The sequence below is a fragment of the Rhamphochromis sp. 'chilingali' genome, assembly GCF_963969265.1.
Source record: "Rhamphochromis sp. 'chilingali' genome assembly, chromosome: 18".
Taxonomy (NCBI): Eukaryota; Metazoa; Chordata; class Actinopteri; order Cichliformes; family Cichlidae; genus Rhamphochromis; species Rhamphochromis sp. 'chilingali'.
In genome coordinates this window covers 30,582,505-30,609,793 of record NC_137945.1, presented here as the reverse complement: position 1 = coordinate 30,609,793, position 27,289 = coordinate 30,582,505, and the positions used below count along the sequence as shown (strand labels likewise).

The following is a 27,289-nucleotide window of genomic DNA, read 5'->3' as shown; positions in this document are numbered from 1 at the left end:
TAATTGGGCCATACTTTACTTACCAGAGTTCGTCGAGATTAAGGGAGCAGTGGAATCATTTTCTTTGGGTTTTCTCTACAACCACAGAAGTTCCTGTTGGCCACTGGAGCTGATGCAGGTAAAAGACACTTTTACATAGACTTCATTTTTTAAAATGAGAAGCATGCTTTTTCTTTATATAAAGACTATGGCTGTGCTCTGACCTTGTCAGGAATTCTGTTACCACTGAAGTTTGCCTTCAAGTAAGAAAAAATCTTGACTTCACAATGAACCGCAGTGGTATATTAGATGTCTCAGAATACCGTCTGTTACATTGTTTACAGACAAGTTTTTCTGTGGGACTGAAAACAAGCCTTCACTGATTGATGATGGCTCTCTTACAGCCAGAGCAGATCTTTACTGAGTTACGTTAGAGTACCTGTTTCATATTTAAATCAAAAATGCAGGGTAACTGTCTTTTTTGAATGTTGAAGTTTAATCAGTTAAGGGAAACATGTAATAAGAAATAAGCAATCTATATGTTGGTCAACTATTAGTGAGGTATTTCAGTATAATTTTGAAAAAATTAGCTATTTTGAATACAGATGCAGATTGTCGGGGACAAAAAAAGCCACTGTGAATGGATCCAAAATCAGATCCTGATGGAAATGAACTGAATAGGACCTGGACCTGATCTGATCTGAGTCTTTTTAACCCTGTCCCACTGTGCAAGTGTGACCAGTAACTTTACAGCTTTGCTTTTATGCTCAGCTTTCTCCTCACTACAACAGATCAGTACAGTATTTACATGACTGTGGACACCATCCCAGTCCAGCTGTCAATCTCATGTTCCATTCAAGCCATACTAATAAACGCCACTTGAACTTCTCCACCTGGGGCAGTAACATCCCTAATCCGGAGTCGCACCCACCCTTTTCTGAAAATCAAATAGGTCCCAGAATAGAACCCTGTGAGACGCCTTTAGTTAGCTCAGGAGAAGATGTCGATCCTCCATGTAATCACTTCTGGAAGACAGACTTTGTTTTTCATCATGACGGTGATCCTAAACACACTGCCGGTGGAGTGAAAGACACACAACTGAACACCATCACTCATGCACTGCCCTAATCATTGTGTAAGTGTGGGATCATCTTGACAGAGAACAGAAAACAAGACAGCTCCAAAGAACTGTTCTTCAAGAAGCCTGGAGAACTGTTCCTGCTTAAAGAAATCACCAGAAAGCTTGCTCAAGACAGTTCCGGCTTTTGATGTATATTTGCAGATGTTTTAGAGTACTGCATCTATTTCTCTAGTAAAGTATGAAGGTGACTCGAAGCTTTTGCACTGTACTGTACATGTGTTGGATATGAAGTCATAGCCATTGTTCTAATATTCTCCGGGGAAGTGTAATGTCCTATGAAATGAGGAAACTGTGTGTGTGTGCGTGTGTGTGTTTGTGTGTGTGTTTGTAAGGCAGAGTAGGGGGTGGGGGGCTGGGAAAGGGGCGTGGAATAAACCAACATCACAGGCTAATGCAGCTTCCCATCATGCCATTTAATCTCCCTTTTTGGTCTGTTTGACCGTCGCCCGGTTTGCCTTCATCCGTCCTGTCAAACCGACTGGATCTGCTGTCTGTGTCCGCCAGCGGGATGAAACCGACATAGTGATAACGGAGCATCCCCCCCGCGTCCTCCTGTCCACGAGCGGAGCTTTGCTCCCACTCTCCTACCGACGGAGATATGAGACATCCACTGCTCGATGCAGCCCTGACATTGTGGCTATTTGTAGAGGTGAGGTGTCCTCCGGTGTTACTGTGGTATTAATAGAGCTGTGACGGACAGGCGCGGGTTCTGGGTGACGCCGCTGGCTGTACCTTTATAAGGCTTTCGCTCGTGCCTTGTTGTGCCGGGGCTGACTGTGATGTAGTTCCGATACAGACAGATCAGACCTAACAGAACCCGGCATGCCCGGCTCAGTGAGAAAGGACCTCCGCTGTACGTGCGGCACTCTTTGTCAACTTCATGAACGTCACAGCGAGAGACGCTCGAATATCTGTAAAAGCTCAACGTTAAGCTGGGATATGGCAACAAAATCAGAAATGTGGAGAAATGCGAAGCTGGTGGGATTGTGTTCGTGCAGAATAAAAGAGTGTGGAACAGTAATATGGCTTTTACCCCCACATCGGATTGTTTGAGTGGGTGAGCTACCTGTGATTCTGCCATCCTTTGTCTTTGTGCTCAGACCCCATAACTCCTCAGTAGGTTACTGGGCCTGTAGGACACACGGCAGCAGTCTGAATCAGTGTGCACGCAGTCATATTCACATTTCTTTTTTGTGGTGTTGGTCTTTTCCTCTGATGTACCCTTCTGCACTTGTTGGGGATATAATCATTTAAAAAGAGGTGAAAACGAGCTCCAGTTTAATTTTACAGCCTCTAAATGTAGCTCACTTTTTCTATCAGCCGTGCACTGCTGACACTCCTGTCTATTCATGTAATATTAACCCTCATCATTACTATTTTATTTCATTCAGCAGATGTAGTGAGCACACATTCATTTTGAATTCAAGCAGGCTGCCTAGAGGGAGTCAAGCCCTCAGACCTTGTGCTGCTCCTGCAGTGTCCGCTTTGAGGACGGGTCCTGACAGCTTAGATATTTAGTGTCACTTATAACAGCGTTGACTCACAGAAAGCACGCTTTAGACCCTGGGACATGCTTCCTCAGGGGGGAATAATAATCCTACAAACAGTGGTGCTGTTTAGTTTTCTTCACTTATGTACAAAGTGATAGCAGAGCTGTAACATTTTGGTTTTTACGAAATCCCTGAAAATGGAAACAAGCAAGCTAACTTCCTGCTGATTTCTAATTCAATAAAACGTCTTTTTCATGGATGCACGCATCATTAAGAAGAAGAAATTGGGCTGTTTTTAGCTCCCAGTGATGCCAGTGTTTGATTGACATTGGGAACCGGAAATGGCAGCATTGGGAAACATTTATAAAATAAATATTAGGCAGCAGTAAGCTATATTAAGTACTGTTTAGTGGGTTTGAAGCACTGTTTTGCAACAGAAGCAGCAACTAATGAATCCTGTTATCTTATCGGCTTTCTGTTAGATGAAAGCAGATTAGGAGGAGTCACCGTTTCACTGTTTGCTGGGCCTGAAAACACTAGTAAAACACAGACTCACACAGTGTGAGACTCACACTTTGACACTGTGTAAATTCACCTGAAGAGATATTAAAATGTCCTTAAAGCGGAAACGAATTCATTCTCTCATCGTGGCCTGTGGGGCCTCACTCATGTGCTCTCTGTTGGATGGTAGCTACTGATATATGCACACCAGATGACAACAGTTAAACAAGGCTCTGCTTCAGGGCTTTTTTCTCTTTTTTGCATGATCAGTGCTTGTAGGGGGTTTAAACTTTCTGTATGAGCTATGAAGCCTGCAATAAATTATATTTACCATTATCAGGGACTGTTGATTAACATTATAGTGGTGCTTTGGCAGTCAAACCAGTTCTAACTGGTTCTTTATTATGACATTTTAATTTTTTTTACTTTAATAGAAAGGCCAGAGTGAAGGGTATGATGTACAGAATATGTTCCAGGGCAGACTCAAACCCAGTGAAGTGAATTATAGCAGTGCAAGTACCAAACTGATTTTAATGTGCCTTTTACTGACTATATCAAGATTAACAAATAGTCAGATTAAAGCTGATTAGTGGACCCATCAGAGGCTTGTTCAAGCAAATTAACTGCTCAGTTTTCCTGTCTAGTTGTCATATATTGCCTTAAGTTTCCAAGAGGACATTACTTACTGACAATGGAAAACATGTCTTCAGAAATGTGATTGAAGCAATCGTCAAATCATGGCTACACTTAAAATTTCTAGAGAGGCATTGCATAGTACTCTAAAACACTTTGTGGGAACTGGACCTGTTGTATTCTTGACACCAAACGTGAGGACACCATCCAACAACACAATGGGCTATGTGACATTTCCTCCATCTCTGAGCTGACTCCATCATGGGCAGAGACCCCATTCTTCCTAAACATGCTCCATCTTCTGGTTTGCATATTTGTGGAGAAAGATTCATTATTTCAGTGCATGCCCTTTCATGGAAGTACTTGAAGTCTGGCAAAGCTCAAATTTCTGACTTTACAGTAAGCTCTTTCTATGTAAATGAATTACACTAATTGGCAGTTTAGAATCACTAATGAATTTAGTTTAGAAACCAAGACAGGAAGAGAAGCCTCAGTGTACACACAGGCAGGCCTCAGCTAACCAAGTGATCCAGCCCGAGAACCCTCTGAAGTGAGTGTTCCAGCCTCTACACCGTGGTGTCAGTGTAGCACAAAGGTTAAGTTGGCATTAAAACGGCAGCAAACCAAACGCTGAGTTAATTAATTAAAAACACAGAGCTTCTCAAAGTCCTATGACTGAGGTTTTCAATAATATCACATGCAGTACTATGCATGACAGACAACTGAAACATTGGAGTCAATTTGATAGTGGCCTCAGGGTAAATATAAAGAGGTTGGTATTTTGTATGGTTCATCTGGTTTAAAATGTTTGGCATGATACTCAGAGGCAATAGAGCAATAAAATAGAAGCTACAGTTTGTCTTTGAGGTTAATTGATAAGTGCTGTTGTCTCCTTAAATGCTAACAGGGTGGGGTTTGGGGGCATATTCTTAAATCTGAAAGCTCACTTTGAATGTTGTTTTCTCTATTAAAATTAATATATTATGGGTTTCCAGTAATATTACACATTTGTTTTATTTGTTGTCTCGAGTCTGGGTTTTCTCATCAGGTTGGTAGTTACTGACTGTGTAACGTGGAAGTTCTGTGTGTTCATCTGCCACCCTTTGATTGATATTGCTGTGATTTGCTTGCAGTAGAATAATCTGTCCACAGTTCTTCAAATTATTATTACTGTAACTGTGGTGCCATCAGGTAAACAGCTGGTTAGATACAGCACCTTCTTCACACATCTGGAATCTGTCGATGCAGCAAAAACATCCCTGAGACTATCAGCTTTTTAAGAACTACAGCAGCAGGGTAATAATAAGTAAGCAAAAGCCTGGTCATCACTTTTTTTCTTTTCATACTCCTGTAGTTAAGCTCAGTATTACCTAACGGATTGAAAACTTCTTGCTTTGAGTTGAGTTTGTTTTGTGGATTTCTGGGAAAACCTCGAGCTCCAAATAGACTATATTAGTCTATGTAGAGTATTTGGACCGTAGAAGTTTCCTCATGTTGCCCTTGTAAACCATCAACAATATTGCAAGTCATACAAATAATTGTAGAAACTAACATACTGTAATTTCTTGCCAAACTCAAAAGTTTATGGATGCAAAAATTCTCCATATTCCCATTATGGCTCATAGCTTAACTTCTTTGGCCATGTGTTTACTCATACCTCAGTTTTATTTGGTGGGGCGACATAAGCATCGTCTTTAACAAAAAACTGACAATTCTGCTCGTGTCTCCATATCTCTGCCTATCCTGGAGCATCTCTACACCATCTAGTTTTTCAATTAATAGGCAAATTTCCAAGTTTGTTTTAGAAAGAGACCACGTGTTGATCAGAAAAGGATTTATCTGTGGCTATAATAACAATATGAAGGCACTGCCACTCAGTTGTGTGACACATGGTAATTTCACCTTTCTTCTATATTCAGGAAATGCTTAGAAACTAATTGTGACCTCTATTGTTGTATGATGTTCAGATTTGAGTGGGCTTCACGGCCTTTATTGACATAAACATAAAGAAGAAGTTAAACAGGTGTTAGGTATGAGCAGTTGTTGGAATTTGGGAACAACCAAATGGGTGGTACCAGGTTCTGCAAATATCAACTTTGAACTGGCACAGTTAAGGAAACACCCGTGGGGTCAATACTGTTGATTGATGTAATAGGACTGCAACCAGATCCTAGACTTAGCGTTCTGATTGTTGCTAGTTGTTCACAATAAACTGACAAAGATAAGTACTTCAACCCCAGGTTTGCTAACCTGGCACTTTTAGGCACACTTTAATAGTAGTTAGTTGGAGCCCCCTTTTTGTCTTTAGAATTGGCTTCATAGCATAGATTTAAAAAGATTCCTCAGAGATTTTACTTTATATGACATGATAGCATCACTCAGTTGCTCCAAATTTGTTGACATGTTGAGTTTCATGTTGGTTGGGTGCATTGGATTAGGGAACAGTTCAACTGGTGTACCTAATAAAGTGGTTAGTGAGTGTAGAAATGATGGCTCCTTATAGTTTTGGGTATATGATGGAGATGGGTGCAAAGAGCTTAGTACAGACTAAAACAGTAAAAGTCCTCAAGTGTGTCATGCGGTGAATGATATGTGGACCCCAATGTGAAGTGGCGCTGGAAAAGGTGAAGTTTGAAATGTTCTTTTTCTACATTTCACATGGAAACCATCTCAGCTTTAATCTTCCTGGTTCCCTGACTTCATCGGACTTCAGTATCTCGTGTCCTTGTGGAGTTTTCTGCTTTCCCATGTGCTCTGAATAAATGCTTTGGATGGCTGACAAGCTTGACTTAGTATCCTGTGTATATACAGGAAAAGTTGTGCAGAGTAATATAGAAATTTAGGTTTATCAAAACCTAGTAAAAGGTCTGGTTCCACAAAGAAGCCTGGGTCTGGACCATGACCGAGGACATAGAGGATTAGAAGAGATGGAACAAAATATTAGATTTAATTAAATAGTTGAAAAACTGAAGACAAGTATGACTATTGCAACAACATTCATAAGCTCTCTGTGGCTATTTTCATATCAGTACTGGAAGAAAGTTTTTCTTGCTTTATGTCTAATCAGGAAATTTTTGCAACACAGTCCGAGTGAGCAAAATTCAAATGAGATTGATGGCTCTGTGTTGGAGCAAAGTGGTGTTCTCGGATGTCCGACTGTTGCAGAGCTCTTCCCTTCCTGATCATCCCGAACACTTTCGCTGCTTCTAAAAGCTTTCAGTGCAGCATACAACCATTTGAACTATTCATCCTTCCCGGCGTCCTCAATCCAAAAGCCATCTGAGCTGCTTTTAAAGCAAGAAAACACATCCTCTGGTTGCGTAATGGTCATTTTTGTCCTGTGGGAGCACAGAGGGACTCTTTTCTCCACTGTCAGCTTTTCCAACCAGCTCTAATTAGAGAAAGACAATGAACAGAGCTGGATTGTATTCATGGCTGGCAGAGGGTTGAAGACAGGATGAGAATTAGGTCCAAATACAAGTGAATAGATGGTAACAAAGTTAAAAATTGTGAAATTGCGCATTTCCTTTTCCAGCAATATCTTAAATACACTTTCAGATTGATAATGTCATAAATTGTACTGTAGTTTTCTCCTGTTTCTTCCATTGTACAGGATATAACAGTGGAATAGTTCTGTTATTTCACACTCATATCCCTCATGCCAGAGGTGACTGACATTGCTTACTGAGTCATAAAGGCTTATGTTGTCTAGATGAATGTGAGATAAGAGACAGTTTTATTTATATGACACCAAATCACAACAACAATTGCATCAAGGCACTTTGTATTGTAAGGTAATAACCATACAATGATACAGAGAATACAGAAAAAACAACAATCATCCTATGAGCAAGCATTTTGGCGACAGTGGGAAGGAAAAAATCCCTTTTAACAGGTCCGACCGATCTCAGCCATACGGCACGTTGCCACCCGCCCCTCCCAGTGAGCCAAGCTGGCGCCCGTGTTTCAGGTTTTTAGTCACAGTGAAAATGTCTCTGCATCTTTCATCCACAATGTGTATACACAGAGTGACTTTCTTAAGCTGTTTTTGAGAAGCAGTTTCCTGGACTCTATTTGAGGTTTTCTTTGGAAGGGATATGCAAAGGCTAAAGATATTTTTAAAACCCTCCGAGGCTCTCTCTTTCCAATACAATTTAAAATGGTTTTATTCTCATGGGAAGAGCAGGAAATGAGTCCATGAACACACTGGATCTTTTCTAGGGGTAAGAAGTTTTACCCTAGCATGAGAGTGGAATATTCCACGAGTAAAGCACCAGTCAGTGAATCTGTATACTAGAACCCATTTTACTTTGCAGTAAATGGAGTTCATTATAAATCATTTTATTACCTTTTGATTTTTTATGTTACTAAGCCCTCATTTGTCAGCTATTGGCTGGAATGTCCCAGCTACAAACTTCTTTGTACTGCTCAGGCAACATTAATTACCCCCCTGCTCGACACCACACATAATACACTCCCGATCAAAGGTTTAAGACCATTTGAAAAATTGAGAACCCAGCAAGAGCTGCTGCTGCTAACTGAGCTTCATTTTGTGAGTTGGAAAGAGTTGCAAGTTTTTAATCATCACCTTTTTCTCTTTTACAGTGTGTAGAGGCGAAAAAGTACTGCTGGTATTTCGAAGGTGGATACCCCATCTACTTCATGTAAGTTTTTAAACCAATGAGCTCAACCCTTGGATGTCCACTGTGGTCACTGACCATCCTTTTCATGTGTAAACGTTTTGTAGGTCTGAGATGTTTGTAAAAGAATGAGATGAAAACATGTTAGTAGATTAAATGTGTTACCCTAAAATGAGTTTCTCATGCATTACTGTTTTTATATAATAAAAAATGAAAATGACTTTGGGAGAATATTTGACAATTAGGACTTCAAAACTAAAACTCCACTTTTACATCACAAGTCATGGCGTGCATGGAGAAGCATGAGGCAGAGGCGTGGCATGTGGTGACTAGTTCTTGCTGATGTCCTAAAAACTGTGGAAATCCAAGCGATTTGACTGTTCAGCAGAGAAGCAGTAACGGCTGCAGTGGCTGTGCATGCAGCCCGAGCACCTCGCTGCAGCTTTGCAATCATTTATTACCTGGGCTGTTCACTCCATTAATTTCTGTTCATCGAATGCTATCTTATTATGTTTAATGATGTACTGTCATCGTTTAACAGCCACTAATTTCTATACAGTGGGATTAATTGTAAATGAACTGCCTCTCTCAGACCGGCTCTGGCCTACAGATTTGATCCTGATGTTATGTTTCCTGTTCGCACCTCTTAAATCTTTGTGGAAACTGTAATATCCCTCAAACCTTAACAGAATGATAACTGAAGTGTCAACAATAATAATAATAATTTTTATATGTGATGGAATCAGTATTTTTGTAAGTAGTGATGCAAAAACCCTTTTTTAGGTAAAATGTTTTGTGCCATTGCATAGAGAGTATAAATATTATGCTACCTACACACAAGGAGTGTGACAGAAACTGGCATCAACTTTATCTGGTGTGATGCAAACACTGCTCGCTGCATGCTTTGCAGCACCTGCGGACATTGATTAGCCTCCCAGCTCTAGCGCTGAAATGCTAGAAGGGCTAGGAATGGGAGAGCCCAGCATGAGAAGTCATGCTGATTTGTCCATAGTCATCTATCGCACACACATGCACACACACGCACTGCAGACAACTTTTTTTTTCCAGCTGCATTAATTCCAGTTTCCTGCTGCACTTCTCAGACTGGTCAACCACAGTTGGCCTCTGTCCTGACTGTTCCCAGGCTGCTGGGTTGTCAGTTAAAGGGAAACTTCTTTAAATTTTGTTTACCAAGCAGAAAGTGTGATTAATGCAAAAATACACCTGTGTGTATTGCAAATTATGGTGGAAATGTCAGGGAACTGTAGCGAGACTCTCTGTACTGCAATAAAAAAAGTATGTTACTGTACATACAGACTAATGTAATTTACTGTGTGTGGCAGGACAGTTTTTCCTCAGCTCTGTAGTACACTGAGGTAAAAACAGTGTTTAACTGTCTTGCAGCTGAACAACTAAAATATCTGGCACAGATGTTTTTTCTCTGGAGTTATATGGAGTTTCTCTGATGTCCTAATTACTGGAGACAATAAGCTCAAAAACACACAAGTTCAACACAAAACCATTACAATAAAAAGGAAGACATTCCATCCATCATCAACTTCCTTCTGTACTTGCAGAGCTTTTACCCTTGAAAGCAACTGCTTGGCTTCTAAGTCTGAATAAATAATTGATTTCAAAGAGGTGAAATCTGTCTGTAAGAGGAGACTTTTCTTTTTTGCTGATGGGCTCCACCAGTGTCAGACTGAAAACTATGGACTCACTCACCTGTTGAGAAGAAAGAATGTGAGCTGGCTAAATCGTATTTATCTTATAACTCGAGTTGTTGTTCATGACGCCAAAATATGTATCGGAGCGATCTCTTCTTCCTGTTAAAAGGAAGATTTTCCTTCCCACTGTCACCAAGTTCTTGCTCATAGGAGGTCCTTGGATTGTTGGGGCATTCTCTGTATTATTGTAAGGTCTTTACCTAACGGTTGAGGCAACTGTTGTTGTAATCTGTTGCTATATAAAAAAAATTGACTGGAAGTTAATAATAAGTTAAGAATGATATTTCCATCTGTAGTAATTTATATTTGGTGGCATGGTTCTACACTCTACCGAGGCCATAAATGAAATGTAGAGTTCTTCTTCTCACCCTTCCATGGAAAGCCAGAGTCTGGGAGAGCTGCAGTAAAATCCTGGAACAGATGACAGCAGATATATATCTGAGGTCAGATACAGCAAGAAAGATAGAGGTGGGTTGCAAAGCAGCTCGCAGGTGCAGAAAAGAAGGAATAGGATAATGTTCTTAAAACGTTAACAATAATAGTTGTACTCTCACTGTTGTTCAGTAGTCTTGGCCTAGTGCCAGGCACACTGGTTAAAGGCTTGTTTGTGGTCTGAAAGAAAATGGCTCAAACACTGTGTATTGTAATCTTCTATCATCTCCCAGTATTTTCTCTCTGTGACGCCTGCACCTCAACAGAAACTTCACCACTCCCAAGTAGCTAAACAATAAAACAATAACAGAGGCTAACTGCTCCATGCTGTTGTGACTTGCTGCAGATGCCGTTCCTACGAGGACTGCTGTGGGACTCGCTGCTGTGTGAGAGCCCTGTCCATCCAAAGACTATGGTACTTCTGGTGAGTTACTGTGTGTTGGGTTTACTATGTGTGCACAGCTGTGAAAACGAGCAAAGACCAAACAAACAAATAACACAATCATAAACTTGTGCACATTTTTACCATTTTGTTTTGCAGGTGTAGCTACATTAAAGAGCTTTACCCTGTGGTTACACTGAATGTGCAGCATATGTGGACTGAGCTTTCTTTCAGTGGTGACTTCTGGCGCACACATTCGACATAGGGCTGACTGAATTACAGGCAAAACAAGAGGCTGTAATTTGTTTTTAGCATCATTTTGTGTCCTCTGCTTTTATTGAGCACAGTGGGTAGAACTTCACACTGGGTTTGTGTCATTTACAGACTACAGTAGACTGTGTAGTTATTTAATTATCAAGCAAAATTCAGCAGGTACTCATCACTGTTAGAGTAATTTCTTCTACACTGGTAAAAAAAAAAGTCTGTTTTTAACTTTTGCACATATAAACACCACTTATGTGTACAAATATACTGCATGCTGGTCTCATTCAGCAACCATTTCAGTGGCTATTCTGTTAGCATAATGTTGCAGCAACTGCTTTGCAAAGATGTGTTTAGCTCCAAGGTTTTTGAAAATGAGAAAAGATCAAAGGTCTCGCTACAAACTTTTTAGGAGAAAGAAATCATTTTTTAAATAAAAGTTAAAAATAGCTTCCCATTCTGAAATTTGACTTCTTAACATCCGCCTGATTGCTGGCGAGCTGTTTAGACTTCCATCTATTAACTCTATCCCTAAGTGATTGGTGGATGCTAAGAGACTTAACTAGATGTTTTTCCAGTGGCTAAAAAAATCTGGCTATTATAAAACAGCTCTTAGTTCATAGGATCAGTTTCCTCAGTTTTACTGACAAATTTATGGTGTTTTCTTATTAAATACAACATGATAATTGTTTACATTATGACCCCCTTAATGTCCACAGTGATAATAGTTACAGTTCCTAAATTCATGGCTCGAAAGGACCTAACACACAAGATGCCAAAATGCTGTTCTGGTTCAACAAACTTTTATTCATGAAAGTGTGATTACTTATAAAGAACGAACATAAGTAACAGAGTTGGGAGGCCCAGCAACAACAAAGCAAACAGAAAAAGGACCAGCCGCACTTTCTGTATTACTCTGTCGGGTGTGGAGAGTCCACTTTGAGGATCTCCTTAATCCCACTTCCATACCTTCTGTAATGGAAGCAGAGACTGGGGATGAGGGGGATGACTTGCCTGTCACTGGGGGTGAGGTCACTAATGTAGTTAAAAACTGCTTGGTGGCAGACACCCCGGGGTGGGGGAGGTGGTTCTCCCTTAGTCCCTTGAGGCTTTGGGTGTTGTGGCTTTATTTTGGCTGACAAGTCTCAGCACCTCTGGTTTGGCAGACTGAGGTGGTGCCCCCCCTTATTAGAAGGGGGGATGGAAGGTGTGCTCTATCTATAGGGGGAGTCGCACTTCTCAGCCTCTCTGGTCTGTGCCAGGATACAGGAGAGGAGAGTCCATGAGTTAATTGAACGTAGGAGTCAGGAGGACTGGACCAGCTCAAGGATATTTGAGGGTGTTTTCCTAACCAGTCTGCCTGTGTTTTGTGTTCCTAGTGCCTCTATGATTTTGGACCTTTAGTGGTTATTTAAATATTCTGTCTCCTAGCCTCCGAATATCTATTTGCTAGTGTCTCTATTGTTTTTTTTTTCATTATAGATTTCTGTTAGTGAAGTTATTGTTTCCTTTGTATTTTGGAGTTATTTTGTATCCTTGCATCAGCCTTTATTTGTCTCCTGTTTAATCTTGTCTGCCTGTGGGAGTCTGTGAGTCTGCTCGTGGGTCCTAATCGCCACCATCAGCTAAATCACGACAGTAAACAACTCGATGTCCCCCCCGGATGAGCTGCAAGAGGTGGGTGGGGTGAAGGGAGTCTGGGTTTGTCTACTCATACTCCAGCCTCCAACCCGAATCAGCAGAAAGTGAATAAATGGAATGATGACCGACAACATATTCATAACATCAGAGATGTCTTTTAGAAACAGCAAATGTAGCTTTCATGCTTAATAACATTTTTTGGTAGCAAAGTCATGTCAGTGTTGACATGCTAGCTGGATAGTTTGCCACATAACGTCATCATTCTGATTTTAGCCGGAACTCCTGTATTTACAGTGATATGTTTTGTTTTCTTCTCAGGGTGCTGCTGATGATGGGAGTGTTGTTCTGCTGTGGTGCAGGCTTCTTCATTCGCAGAAGGATGTACCCGTCTCCTTTGAGAGACGAGCCAGCCTTCAATGTCTCCTTCACTAGGCACCCTGTTACCACACCAGGTACAGTAGGCTGTGACAGGTGCACAGACAAGAGTGACAAACTAAGATGCAGTAAAACTTCATATTAAATAAAAAGAAAAATTAAAACAGTGTGAGATTTGTGTTTACCATGGAAAACCGTTGAGTTGAACAGTGTAAGAAAGTGAAGTCAGAAGAAGAAGACATGGTTGCATCAAACGTACTCCAAAGTACAAGGCCCACGTTTTGAGGACCAGCACACTTAACTCAAACATTCTGCATATGTTTCTTTTATTAAAGTTTGGCAGCCGTGTGGCTCTGTTTATGAACGCGGTGGTGTGACTAACATGTACTTATGCTAACATGTAACTGTATTACTCTATGAGCTCTAAAGGCCATCGTAGATAAAAGCCATCTGGACTGCCGAAGTATACTTTATAGTCCGATATGAGGGAAGTGGATATGACAGGCACCCTAAGAACTGAATGTTTGCATAAGAGACAAACAGGCACAAACATGGTTTCCTTTTTAAAAGCTATTCAGGCAGACATCACACAGTATGTTATTATTATTATTGTCATTATTAATAAAATAATAATAACAAGATATAGAGAAATTCATTTGTATGTGGAATATTTTAAAAATCAACAAAGTAAAGTAGAAATAAAATGTTAACACTGATGTGCTGCACAGTGGAGGAACGTTTCTGATATCTGTCCTTATCTTGTCCAGAATCACTCTGTTAGAAAACGTGCCGTGGGTGGTCAAGCTTGTCCAAGCTAACAGTTTTGCCCTCCTCACCACCGTTTACAGCGAATCATCCTTCCTGATTAGTTCATTCAGTCTCTGGGTGCTGCCAGCTGTGATGCTAGACACAACAGACTGATAGAAAATCTCCAACATTTTACTGCACATGTTGAAGTACCTCAGCTTCCTTAGCAAAGAGAGTCTGCTGATCTCCTTCTTGTATGCAGTCTGCGCTGGTCTTCCAGTGAGCGTCCAGGTACTTGTACTCACTCCTTCACCACATCGGCATGGTGTTCAAGGATGGATGCTTGCTGGCTTGCTGGATGCATGCTAGCTGGCCTCTTACGCATCTCTTTGAAGCATCTTTTTGGTCTCCTTTACATCGAAAGAAGATCAATCCGGGACCAGGTCGAGGGGGCAACAGCCTAAGCAGAGAAGCCCAGACCTCCCTCTCCCCAGCCACCTTCTCCAGCTTGTCCGGGGGAATACCAAGGCATTCCCAGGCCAGCTGAGAGATATAATCTCTCCAGCGTGTCCTGGATCTGCTCCGGGGCCTCCTCCCGGTGGCACATGCCCAGAACACCTCACCTAGGAGGCGCCCTGGAGGCATCCTTGTCAGATGCCCAAATCACCTTAACTGGCCCCTTTTGATGTGGAGGTGCAGCGGCTTTACTCTGAGCCCTCCCGGATGGCCGAACTCCTCACCCTATCTCTAAGAGATCATGCTGTGATCGAAAGGAGATTTCTCCTGGAACACTTCATGAAATCACTTTGGTCCATCAAATCCAACCACTGCAGAAACAAACCCTGGCGTGTCCCATTTATGTCCCCTAAACTTTTCTAAGTCTGTTCATTATGCTCAACATTATGTCCATTATGTAGTTCAGACATGAGACTTTGGTTGAGAGCAGAGCAGCTGTTAAAACTCTTGTCATAATTTTACATGGATGGAAATTTACTTTCCATCCATGTATGGATCCATGTCCCTTATGGACAGGATTTCTAGGCGCAGCCAAGTGGCGGAGGGCTTTTGCTTTGATGGCCTCAGAATCTCATCTCTGATTTTTGCAGATGATGTGGTTCTGTTGGCTTCATCGGGTGAGGGCCTCCAGCTCGCACTGGAACGGTTCACAGCCGAGTGTGAAGCAGCGGGAATGAGGATCAGCACCTCCAAATCTGAGGCCATGGTTCTCAGCCGGAAAAGGGTTGAGTGCCCACTCCGGGTCGGGGATGAGTTCCTGCCCCAAGTGGAGGAGTTCAAGTATCTCGGGGTCTTGTTTGCGAGTGATGGGAGAAGGGAGCCGGAGATCGACAGACGGATTGGGGCTGCAGCTGCAGTAATGCGGACGCTGCACCGGTCCGTCGTGGTGAAGAGGGAGCTGAGTGTAAAAGCGAAGCTCTCAATTTACCAGTCGATCTACGTCCCTACCCTCACCTATGGCCACGAGCTGTGGGTAGTGACCGAAAGAACGAGATCGCGGATACAAGCGGCAGAAATGAGCTTCCTCCGAAGGGTGGCTGGCCTCTCCCTTAGAGATAGGGTGAGAAGTTCGGCCATCCGGGAGGGGCTCAGAGTAGAGCAGCTGCTGCTCCACATCGAAAGGAGCCAGCTGAGGTGGTTCGGGCATCTGACAAGGATGCCCCCTGGGCGCCTCCTGGGTGAGGTGTTCCAGGCATGTCCCACCGGGAGGAGGCCCCGGGGCAGACCCAGGACACGCTGGAGAGATTATATCTCTCGGCTGGCCTGGGAACGCCTTGGTGTTCCCCCGGATAAGCTGGAGGAGGTGGCTGGGGAGAGGGAGGTCTGGGCCTCTTTGCTTAGGCTGCTGCCCCCGCGACCCGGCCCCGGACAAAGCGGATGAAGATGGATGGATGGATGGATGGATGGAAATTTACTTTGTGTCAGTCAACCAAGCAGAAGCTTAAGTGGAACATTCCAATAATAGCACAGCATCAAACTCTCTGAAAAGGTGACCCGGAGGAGGACGTTTTTACTCGTTTTTCTCTCTGATGAACTCCAAAGTAAAGTCAGCATCTCAGCCTGCTTGTTCTAATCTTCTCTGACACCCTGTTTGTTTAAGGCTTTGGGTTGAAGGCAGAAAGATAAATAAGGACTCAGTGATGTAACTGTGGTAGTGAAAAACGATCGATGGAGAGGATTTCTGCTCAGTGAGTAATAAAGTGGTATTCAGAGGTACTGGCAGTCTATCCTTACTGATTATCAGAGAGTTTTAGGAATAACAATAACACTGAAGATTTTTACTATAAACATGAGACCAGTTTATGTACTTGTACCTGTTATATTTTAGTTTTGATTTTTAACAAATTTTCAAGAATTTCAAAAAAAAAAAAAAAGTCACTTTCTTACCATGATTATGGGGCATGGATAGATGCACTGTGTTCTTTGATGGCTGAGCTCTACTGTTTATAGTAAATGTGAAAAAGGTTTTGAATATTTAACATATGAATACCAGAATGAAATCGAATGCTGTCGTAACAGCCTATTTTTAAACTTGAGATTTTAAAGGAAAAGCATTTGAATCATTTCTTTTCTCTTTTCCTGCAGTTTCCCAGCAGCCAGGGAGCATGCAGGGCTTCGGGGTGAATGGATTGGCAGGAGGTGACCCAGGGGTTACCATGACACACCCGCCGTACCCGCCACAGCCTGGCTCCACCCACATGATGATGGGTTCCTATCCGCCACCTCCGTCGTACTGCAACCATCCTCCACCATCCTACGAACAAATATTTAAAAACAGCGACAAGAAGTGATGTCTGCAAGGACTCGAGGATGAAACGAAATAAGGGAATGTGGCACTGAGGCTGAATCATCAGGATGTTTAGACACACAGGGACACGTGCCAGTGGACAGCGGTTTTTTGATGTAAAAACTGGAAGACACACACTCTCCTCCCATGTGGAAAAGACTGAAAAAGCACAGTAACCAGTCACTCATTCACCATTTCCTTTCTAGCTCACACTACACACAAACACATTCATCTGAGGCCTCCTTTTTCTGAATCCACATGTATGTACCAGCTTTCTGAACTGACGATAAGTGAGGATGGACGGAGTAAGTCGGAGGTTTCATTCAGTATCTCGCTCAGAAAAAGAAACTGCCATGTGCATTCAACATTTTGATTTTTAAAGGTTCTTCTTCTATTAGGAAAACTGAAAATACTGACAGCGAGCTCCATAATTATAAAAAGGTCAGTTAGAAAATGCCTTCTGTAGCCAGCATTTTAGTGCAACAGCTCTTTACATAACGATGAGATCACGATCCATTTTATGTTACAGATGTTTTTCCCAGTCATGTAAAGACATAACGAGCAGGCAGTGGCTCATTTTCCTGAAAGCAGTGACAGTTTCGCCTCAACACAATTTATATTGTCACTCTTTTCATCAGCGTCAGATTTTGATTCTTAGTGCGAGGACAAACGAGAGGGCGTGTCACTTCTCTGAGTTTCACTGAGATGAGCTCTTTGGGTACATGTGTGTGCCTGAGAGGCAGCACATGTGTAAGAACAGGAACACCTACTGTTGTTTTGGGAACAGTGTTTGTGTACTCATTCAAAAAAGTCATGCATCACATCATTTGTCATGCTACTCGCTACATTAATTTTGCATTACTCACCAACATGGCCTGTAGTACACCATTAAGTTAACATATATACCTTTATACCTATATATATACCTTAGCCCGCAGTCCCACTGACACAAGAACACACAAGGTGTTTTTTTGTTGTGTCTGACTGCTCGTCTGTGCTTTTGTCGAAGTCAAAAGTCAAGCTTGGTTGGGGTCAGTATGCGTTCAGTTTTACATCATTCTGGGTTCTGTTGTTTTGACTACATTTATTGGCCTTTCTTTGTCAGGTAATTAAAACAGTTACATCCCAGTTTAAAGTAAAAGTACTGTGTGTGTCTGTGGGACAGCAGTGATATGTCTTTTCCATCCTCGTAAAATTCAGTCTAGCCTGATTTCTTACAGACTGTCAGGTTGTCAGACAACACAAAGGCAGATTTAACAGTGTATCAGTGAAAGCAGAAAAACTTATTCAGAAGACACAGCAGCACACCAGAACACTAACATAACCACTGCAACAACATATGCCAGTTCAGAACTGCTGAATGCAGGATGTGGATGGTAGCATTTTCCATGGCTGTGTGACGGATGGTGCAGCGTCGGAGATGCAGCAGCGATGCTCTTCTATCCTCTGTCAGACCTGCTGAGTCACTGTGTGTGCAGAGCACAGGCACATCTAGGAAACCATCACTTGCATTCATCTTATTTGAGGATGTTAATGGTCCATATACTCTGCAAATGTGACCTTCCTCTATTTAACAAGCTTTTTGCTACGATGCTCATTTTTCCATAACATTGCTGCAACATGCATCAATCCTTAGTTTGCACATTTTTATTAAAACCCCTAAAATTAGAGCTGCAGATTTATAAAATACATGGACCTAAATTATTATTTAGCAATTCTTGATTATTTATGCGCAGTAAAATTTGATTTGATGCTTGTTCAAATGATTTATTCTTGCACAACCTCTGGTACCTGATGATGAAGATAAATGGAATTATGTATTATTGATGCTGTGGTTTTAATTTATTTACTGGCTCAGTGTGTTTGCATGAGAGTGGCGGGCAGATCTCAGGCTGTCTCTGAGTGTTAAATAGTTAAATGCTGCCGAATGTCCATCAGTCCTACATGTTGAAGCATGCATGCCCTGCTAGTGTTATATTTTTTTAATCAGGCAGGGGATCTGGACACTGTGTTTTATCTGGTTATTTCACACTGAGTGATGTTCCTTTAAAGGTTGTATGTGACAGTAAGTGCACGCTAAAATGGGACGTTAGCAGTATTGGGGCACAGTGTACAGGAACCATGCAACATTATATGCTGTAGAATGCATCGAGCTAAAACCACGATGGTCAGTAAACCTCAGAGCCAGCAGCAGCACAATCTGCACACAAAGAACATAAAACAAGTGATGCTCTAAGTAGTGTTTTGAACACTGGGACATGCTCATTAGTTCACATGAACCTGTCTGTGAGCATAATATGGTTTGCCCATCAGTGTCAGCACTGAGCAGGGCACCACGATTTGATCTACAATATTATCTGTCCAAAGTCATGTTCAGTGTAACACACAGTGTCACAGCACTAATTCATGATTTGTGATGACATCAAAGACATATTGTACATTTACAAGGATAAGAACCTTTCCTTATTGCCTTTTGTCAAACCATTCACTGTTCGGTATGCTAATGATATTCCAGACTCACTGTATACATATTCTGACACATACTCTGAGTAATTATGGCTGAATATAACGAAAATTTGGAAAAGGTGATTTCCCCCCCCCCTTTTTGGTATTGTAGGTACTCTCAGCAGAGTATGTACTGAGGCTGTAGCTCATTCACTGCTGAAGAAGCAGGAAACCCACAAGCACAGCAAAAACTGCAGTAATCTACTTTAGGTTGTTTCAGGTAGCGACACACATTTGATTTGGTGGGCCCCAAACAGTTTTGTGTATTTTCTCCCAGGATCAAACTTTTGCTTGACAGACAGATGCGTAAACCACTTTGACATGGAGCCACTATAACTGGTTATAGTGGAACTAGAATTCTGAAAAAAGTCAGAATTCTGTCCTCAAACTCGAAATTCTGAGTTTAAACTCAGTATTCAGAATTCTGAGTGTTAAGTCAGAATTCTGAAAAAAGTCAGAATTCTACGAGTTAGAGTTGTTCGTGGAATTTTTAAGAGGGAAGACATTTCACAAACTGACTTGTTGCGCTGGCATCCCATTGCAGTACAATGCTTGAATTCGGGAGCTCTTTAGATCAACCTGTTCTTTCACCTGAATTCAAACGTTAACAGGTGTGGCCTATTTTGGACCAGGTACTGAATCTAGTGTTTAGGCGATTCAGCTTCTCAAAATTATGATAGTTGCTACAAAATCTGAAAGTTCATGCATGTGGAATTACAAATAAAGCGAGGAGAGGCACAGATCCACAGGACTTGCTTGCTTTAATGTAAAATTGTCCTTAAAGATATAATAAATATCAATCGATGACGATAAGTGATGTGTGGCCCACCAGGTGAAAAATATGACATGAAACTAAAGTGAATCACTGTGATTTTACTGTGTTTATTGTCATGCTACACTCTCACTTTTACAATGTGGATCCTTTGTTATTTGTGATGACTGATAAAAATTGTAGTGTGGGATCTTTCTTTAGCTTCTGAAGGGGGGCAGGTCTGAGAACAAAATTACTGCAGTACAGTAAGTACTCGTAGCTGCTGATATTTTGTCCCCCTCCTAGATAATCATACCAGCATAAGGTAGCAAGGTTTGATCCCTAGACAGGCGTTACCAGTCCTTGCTGTTTATGAAATTGGTCAAAAATCTGCACATAAAGACATTTTTAAACATGGTTAACCAGCAACTCATCACTTGAATAAAGCATTGTATGTTTGTGCGAAATTAGAAACCGTGTGTGTGTAATCTGACTTGAGATCAACATTTCATCGATATTGTATTTCAACCATTGGTGGTGCTTTTAAAAGAACTGAATTATGCTTTTAAGATAAGTTATATTTATAATTTCGCACCATGCGTTTCGATCACACAGAACAATGTGATACCCTCTGGGTTGACAGCAGACATGAAACAATTGTACAGCTGAATAGCAGAGCCCAAACTGCCATTGGATTTATGTTTGCACAACATACACGACGACAACATCGTGAATACTGTTTCATGAGATTTCTGAGAGCTGTCACACTGTTAACCTCTGCAATGTGCACACACACACTTGTGTGAAGTTAGAGGCCATGTGTGATTCTGGGAGTGTTGGGCTCCCACAGGTAACCAGGAGCAGGTTTTAGATTGACTCTGGGTTGTTTCTGGTGTCAAGCAGTTGGGCTGGGAATAGGGAGCACAATATTAGAAAGGTATTCAGTTCAATCATCTCAAACTATGCAATAGATACTGAAATAGGTGAAGCATTTTGATCCTGCTTTTCTCCTCCCACATTTACCTCTTTTTCATCTGCTTTCAGACGTACATTGTACATTGTGAAATATGTAAATAAAGGTCACTTCTAATGAGATGGTATACTGACCTGTTTCTTTGAATCTTTCTTGTTATATACCACAGTGACATCGCTGAAGGTGATGACTCCAATAACAGAATATATACAGTTATGTGCAAAATAATAGCAGTGTGTTAAAGCAACAGATGAAAAATTCCATGTTACTAATAGCACCTATTTCCATATATACTGTTAAATAATCCAATTCTTTGATCTTTGGGCTAAAGGATGAGCAACACTCGGTGTATAAATGCTCAATCAACAATTACTTTCATACAATTCTTATTATTCCATACAAACACTTTTGAGCATTAACCATCTGGAGGGGAAATGAGCACGGTGTCCGCCTGATCTCAACGTGTCTGACCGTTTCTCACATTCTTATAGCTTCAGCCCCCCTCCAAACTAAGCATCCACATGCTTTCTCTATTATGGCGCCTAAGTGACGGCCTTCTCCTGATGAGATGGGGCAGAAAACCTCTACGGTATGTTCTGTTCTCTTTGTAATCAGAAAAATAAGGCCATGATTCTCTGAAAACAGTATTTCTTATAACTCAGCAGTATCATGCATCATAAAACAATATCATTCATTCACTCACAACCACTAGCACTTTATATAGCCTCTGTAGAAACTATCTACACCCTCACTTATCTTAACTGCACTACTGTATAGCTCTGTGTAAATAATCATTCTGTACATTCGATAATCTTTAATCCTACAACTGTTTACAACTTGCATAGTTCCCATTTCTGTATAACTGTATATCTCAGATTCCTGTAAAGTTATTTATTTCATATTCTGTATAGTTTTTCATATTTATATCCTGTTCATATCCTGTACATAGCTTGTACTCACTACAGCCTGTACATACTTATAGTTATAGAATATTCACAACATACTTCATACCGTGTACATTATAACATACCATAATAGACCCATTTCTGTAATATACTTACATATCTATATTATTGCTAATATATATTGTAATATATCTATATCACTAAAGCACTTCTGGATGGATGCAAACTGCATTTCGTTGCCCTGTACCTGTGCATGTGCAATGACAATAAAGTTGAATTCTATTCTATTCTATTCTATTCTATTCTAAACCAGCAGTCTAATATAATACAAATCAGTCTAATAAATCTAATAGTTATCACCTCTTCAGTAAAATAATGCGAACTAAAACTACATAATAATTTCACAATCTTTAATTAGGGGTATAACGTGGCATAAGATAATATAATAATCTCACAGTACAAAGGCACTGGGAGCTGTGCACATTCAATCCCAAATGTAAACATGAACTGTTTTTCCTTTCTGGAACATTTACAGTATAAACTGAAAATGAAATGAGGCACTTTGCTGTTTCCAATCAACCTTTTGATCAAAGTTCTTCTTCCCTCAGTGCAACTGGAACGACCCATTTTACTCACTGAGCAAAGGGCTAAAACCAGCAGGTACAGCATCTGCTGCCTTCCTTTCTTAAATAAAGGCCATAACTGACACCCATTTCTTCACAGATTGAATGACCTCCCTAACTTAGCTCCACACTGCTATTAATTTGAATACATCCCCAATTAGCAGCATGCATGCCATGTGCGTTAAGTCTGTTGGTTGGCTATTACTCTGCTACACCTAGTCATGAATTTGTTCCCATGTTGTTTCATCATTTCTGCCAAAATCACTGCTTAAACACATTAGTAATGTTAAACTGCTATAATTTTGCACATAACTGTACATATAAAAGATGGGCAACCACTGTGCAATCACTAGGGTTTTCCCTACATTTCCTACCCTCCACAGGAAATGCTCTCAGCTGTAGGCCACTCTCCTGGTGCCTTTATAAGTAGTGTATTATAAGGTTGCCAACACATGTGACACACATCTTTGTGTTGTGTCAGACTCTACATTTGAGCATTAGCACAGGCCTGTGGTACATAGCCGATTATTAGAGACAGGTTGATCATATTTAAGATTGAATCATTAATTAATGGCAGGACTTCTTTGAGCATTCTTGCAGGAACGGGGTCTAAAAGACACGTTGATGGTTTGGAGGAATTACTGAAGTTAACTCAGAAAGATCAATTGGAGAAAAAGACAAAAGAAAAAATGAATATCAATGGTACTGAAAGTAGCTGTAGATAATGTTACATCTGTGAGATGATTGAGCATTTTTTTCTCTAATGGTTAAAAATTATTCGTGAAAAAGTTCATGAAGTCATTACTAGCTAAAGTGTAATGTAAATTTCTCCCTTTATCAGATCCAAAATATATATACATATATATGACTAAATGTGTAAAAAAAACCAAGGAAAATTTTAAAAAGGAGGTACACAAGCTCTATTCAGCTTTATTTTAAACAAAATCACAGACAATTCTGTCACTTTGTAAGCAATAACTTTAAGCAGATTAAAACATTTAAGACATTTGACTTGCTGCTAAGTCACTGAAGTCCAGGAGTTTAATGAGGAAAAATAAACACAGACACTCATATGAACACTAATTAGAACGAGGGCAAATAAATCACAAACACGTGTCTAAAACTTTGTCTCTTTCAATGTCCAGTCTTCAGCACACACATAATGAGCCTAGACATAGGAGCCAGTGAGTGCAGACACACACTGACACATCAACACATACATTGTTACAAGTCAGATTTTCATGCAATGACATTCATTTACAGATCTCTGCGAAAAATGAGGCATTTTATGTGCATTCATGTGCTGTCGGGATCACTGGATGCCTTATTCCAAAATTAATTCAGTTCATTTTTTACCTCAGGTTTACACACAATAACCCATATTGACAAATGAAAAAATTTGTCAATTTGTCAAAAAAGTATCAGTGTAACTCCATGTTGGTACCACACAGCCTGAGACTTAAAGAACGGTGAGGAAAACAAAAAACCTGAGCTCGTTAAGGACTTTAGAGACAAAGTTAGAGATCTACATCACTTTTATCCAGATATATTTAAAAAAATATTAATTTCCAATGTTCATTTTTAAGTACACATATTCACTGATTTGTGGGCTGGGAGATGCAGGCCTCAGTCTGATCTCAACACTTGATGTGCAACGTTTTGTTTTCTACTTTTGTGACATGATGTAGATCAAGTTGTAATGAAAGATTTTTAATACACTGGGAATCACTACGGACCCATATATTCAACTTCTTGGATATTTAGTGATTGTGCGGGTATTCATGTTTCAATTTCATAATTCTGCTGTTTTTATAAAACGTACAAATATAAACCACCTCAGCCTGGGTTCCTGACATTCCTCAATCAGACCACTGATGTGGGTCTGATTGACCCACATCAGTGGTCACAGATTGTGGGGCGACCGTGGCTCAGGGGGTTGGGAAGCGCATCTGTAACCGGAAGGTCGCCGGTTCGATCCCTGGGCTCTCTGTCCTGGTCGTTGTGTCCTTGGGCAACGACCTTACTTGTGGGATGCAAGTAAGGCCACAGTAAGGGGGAAGCTTCTCTCAAAAAAGGCTCAAAAACCAGCAACAACTGGAAAATGAAATTAAAAAGAGAGAGGGAGCATAAGCAATATGGAAAGAAGCTACATTGGGGCGACCGTGGCTCAGGGGGTTGGGAAGCCTTGCTTCTATCAGTCTGCCCCAGGGCAGCTGTGGCTACAACTGTAGCTGCCTCCACCAGTGTATGAATGTGAGAGTGAATGAATAGTGGCATTGTAAAGCGCTTTGGGTGCCTTGAAAAGCGCTGTATAAATCCAATCCATTATTATTATTATGATCACCACACTTTACTGGTACTTAACAACTTTGTTGCTTGAATGACGACTTTTTCCCCCCTGCAGTCTTTGTTCTTGTTGTCCCATACGAACACCTCAGGGCAAGCCACACCCTTCTCTCTCTCGTTGTACTTCAGAACTGCAGCACCTACAGTGCATTGGGAAAGTGTTCACGGCACTTCACTTGTTCCACATTTTGTCATGTTACAGCCTTATTCTGTAACATGACATACCATACCATCTGAGAGATGATCAGAGGAAACAGGATGTACCTGAGCTCAGTTCTGAGTGTCATGGCAAATGTTGTGAAAAGTTATGTTAAATTTTAGTTTTTTATTTTAAATACATTTGCAAGAATTTCAAGAAAACTTTTTTCATTTGTCAATATGGGTTATTGTGTGTAAACCTGAGGTAAAAAATGAACTGAATTAATTTTGGAATAAGGCTATCAAATCACAAAATGTGGACAAAGTAAATACTTCCCGGATGCACTGTAGATTGTTTACTAGAGGGTTTAAGGCATGAGACTTTCAGAAGAAGTCTCATGCCTTACTCCTGCAAATATGCAAATATGTGATGTCTTGATAAATCGAGCAGATATTTGAAGTTTACACAGCACCATTCTGGCATGAAAATATCTTAAAAGTTTGTTTTGTGACCCAGAAAGAATAATATTTCAAACTCCGCCACTCTGTGTTCCTCCGCCACTGCCTCGTTTGAGTTTTGGACGAAATGGATTCCGAAATGGAGACCAGAACAGCCAATCAGATTGTGCCACAAAACCAGCGTAGAGAAAGAGTTGAGCGCGCACGGGCAGAAATGTTGAGAGCGCGAGCAACAGCAAGCGCAAATGCAAAACCAGAGCGAGAGGGGCTGCTATTGTGTGTGTGTGTGTGTGTGTGTGTGTGTGTGTGTGTGTGTGTGTGTGTGTGTGTGTATAATAGCAAACACTGAAATACAGTTTTTGCATGCAGCAATGAATTTTGTTCAAATTTTTCTTTTCTTCGCTCAAAATAAATTTCTCCTCAAAGTGCAACACTTGCACCTACAATATTTTTTTTTTACGTGTGCTCAGAATAGTGGCACAAAAATAACGCCATAGACACACCAACACCAACCCTATCCCGGGCAGGGTGAACTGTTCCCTTGATTTTATACTTATAGGGGTATTCTGAATCGCTCTTTGTCTGGTCCTTCACCCAGGACCAATATGTTATGCGAGACCCTACCAGGGAGCAAAAGCCCCCCGACAACATAGCCCCTAGGATCCCTGGGACACACCCCTCCACCACGATAAAGTAGTGGTTCACTGGACCAGCTCTTTGCCCTCTAGAGGACACTTGAGGGTTCATGGGAGTTTGCCCAACCAGTCTACATGTGTTTTGATGACCTGGAGAAGGCACTCAACCGTGTCCCTCAGAGTGTCCTGTGGGAGGTGCTTTGGGAGTATGGGGAGTCTGGCCCACTCCTACGGGCCATTTGAGCCTTATACAACTGCTGCTTGGTCTGCATAGCGAGCAATAATTCGGACTTGGTTCTGGTGGGTGATGGACTCCGCCAGGGCTGCCTTTTGTCAACGATTCTGTTCATAATTTTTATGGACAGAATTTCTAGGAGTAGCCAAGTGGCGAAAGGCTTTCACTTGGGTGGTCTCAGAATCTCATTTCTGCTTTTCGCAGATTATGTGGCTCTGTTGGCTTCATCGGGTGATGGCCTCCAGCTAGCACTTGAATGGTTTGCAGCTGTGAAGCAGTGGGAATGAGAATCAGCACCTCCAAATCTGAGGCCATGTGTCCTCAGCTGGAAAAGGGTGGAGTGCCCACTCCAGGTCAGGGATGAGTTCTTATCCCAAGTGGAGGAGTTTAACTATCTCGTGGGTCTTGTTCACAAGTGACGGGAAGGGAGCGGGAGATCGACAGACGGATTGGAGCTGCGGTTGCAGTGATGCAGACGGCGCACCGGTCCGTTGTGGTGAAGAGAGAGTTGAGTGTAAAAGTGAAGCCCTCGATTTACCGGTTGGTCTACGTCTCTACCTTCACCTACGGCCAGGAGCTGTAGATAGTGACCAAAAGAACAAGAACGCGTTACAAGTGGCGGAAACGAGGTTTCTCTGAAGGGTAGCTGACCTCTCCCTTAGAGATAGGTTGAGAAGTACGGCCATTTGGGAGGGATTCAGAGTAGAGCCGCTGCACCTCCACATCAAAAGGAGCCAGTTGAGGTGATTCGGGCATCTGACAAGGATGCCTCGAGGGCGCCTCCTAGGTGAGGTGTTCTGGGCATGTGCCACCGGGAGGAGGCCCCAGGACAGACCCAGGACACGCTGGAGAGATTATATCTCTCAGCTGGCCTGAGAGCGCCTTGGTGTTCCCCCAACAAGTTGGAGGAGGTGGCCGGGGAGAGGGAGGTCTGGGCTTCTCTGCTTTAGCACAACCCTGGATCAGC

General features: G+C 41.5%; 1 protein-coding gene across 2 annotated transcripts; it reads left to right on the top strand.

The window, feature by feature from the left end:
• Positions 1-1,494: 1,494 nt before the first annotated feature.
• On the top strand, positions 1,495-21,093 carry vopp1b (VOPP1 WW domain binding protein b). Of its 2 annotated transcripts, XR_013969541.1 has the most exons (6): positions 1,495-1,769; positions 8,350-8,408; positions 10,890-10,967; positions 13,146-13,279; positions 16,551-17,283; positions 17,315-21,093. XR_013969541.1 is itself a non-coding variant. In XM_080864511.1 (5 exons), the coding sequence occupies exons 1-5, from the start codon at positions 1,719-1,721 to the stop codon at positions 16,754-16,756; spliced, it is 528 nt and encodes a 175-aa protein (XP_080720637.1). In that variant the 5' UTR covers positions 1,495-1,718; the 3' UTR covers positions 16,757-21,093. The 2 variants fall into 2 exon arrangements, 1 of the variants encoding a protein (XP_080720637.1); XM_080864511.1 differs by having other exon boundaries at positions 16,551-21,093.
• Positions 21,094-27,289: the final 6,196 nt, after the last annotated feature.

What these genes read in the sequence shown, in the direction of transcription:
- vopp1b (XM_080864511.1), top strand. Translation starts at nt 1,719, where the DNA reads ATGAGACATCCACTGCTCGATGCAGCCCTGACATTGTGGCTATTTGTA. An exon ending in CAAAGACTATGGTACTTCTG is followed by an intron (nt 10,968 to 13,145) that starts GTGAGTTACTGT and finishes TTTTCTTCTCAG; the next exon opens with GGTGCTGCTGATGATGGGAG. An exon ending in GCACCCTGTTACCACACCAG is followed by an intron (nt 13,280 to 16,550) that starts GTACAGTAGGCT and finishes CTTTTCCTGCAG; the next exon opens with TTTCCCAGCAGCCAGGGAGC.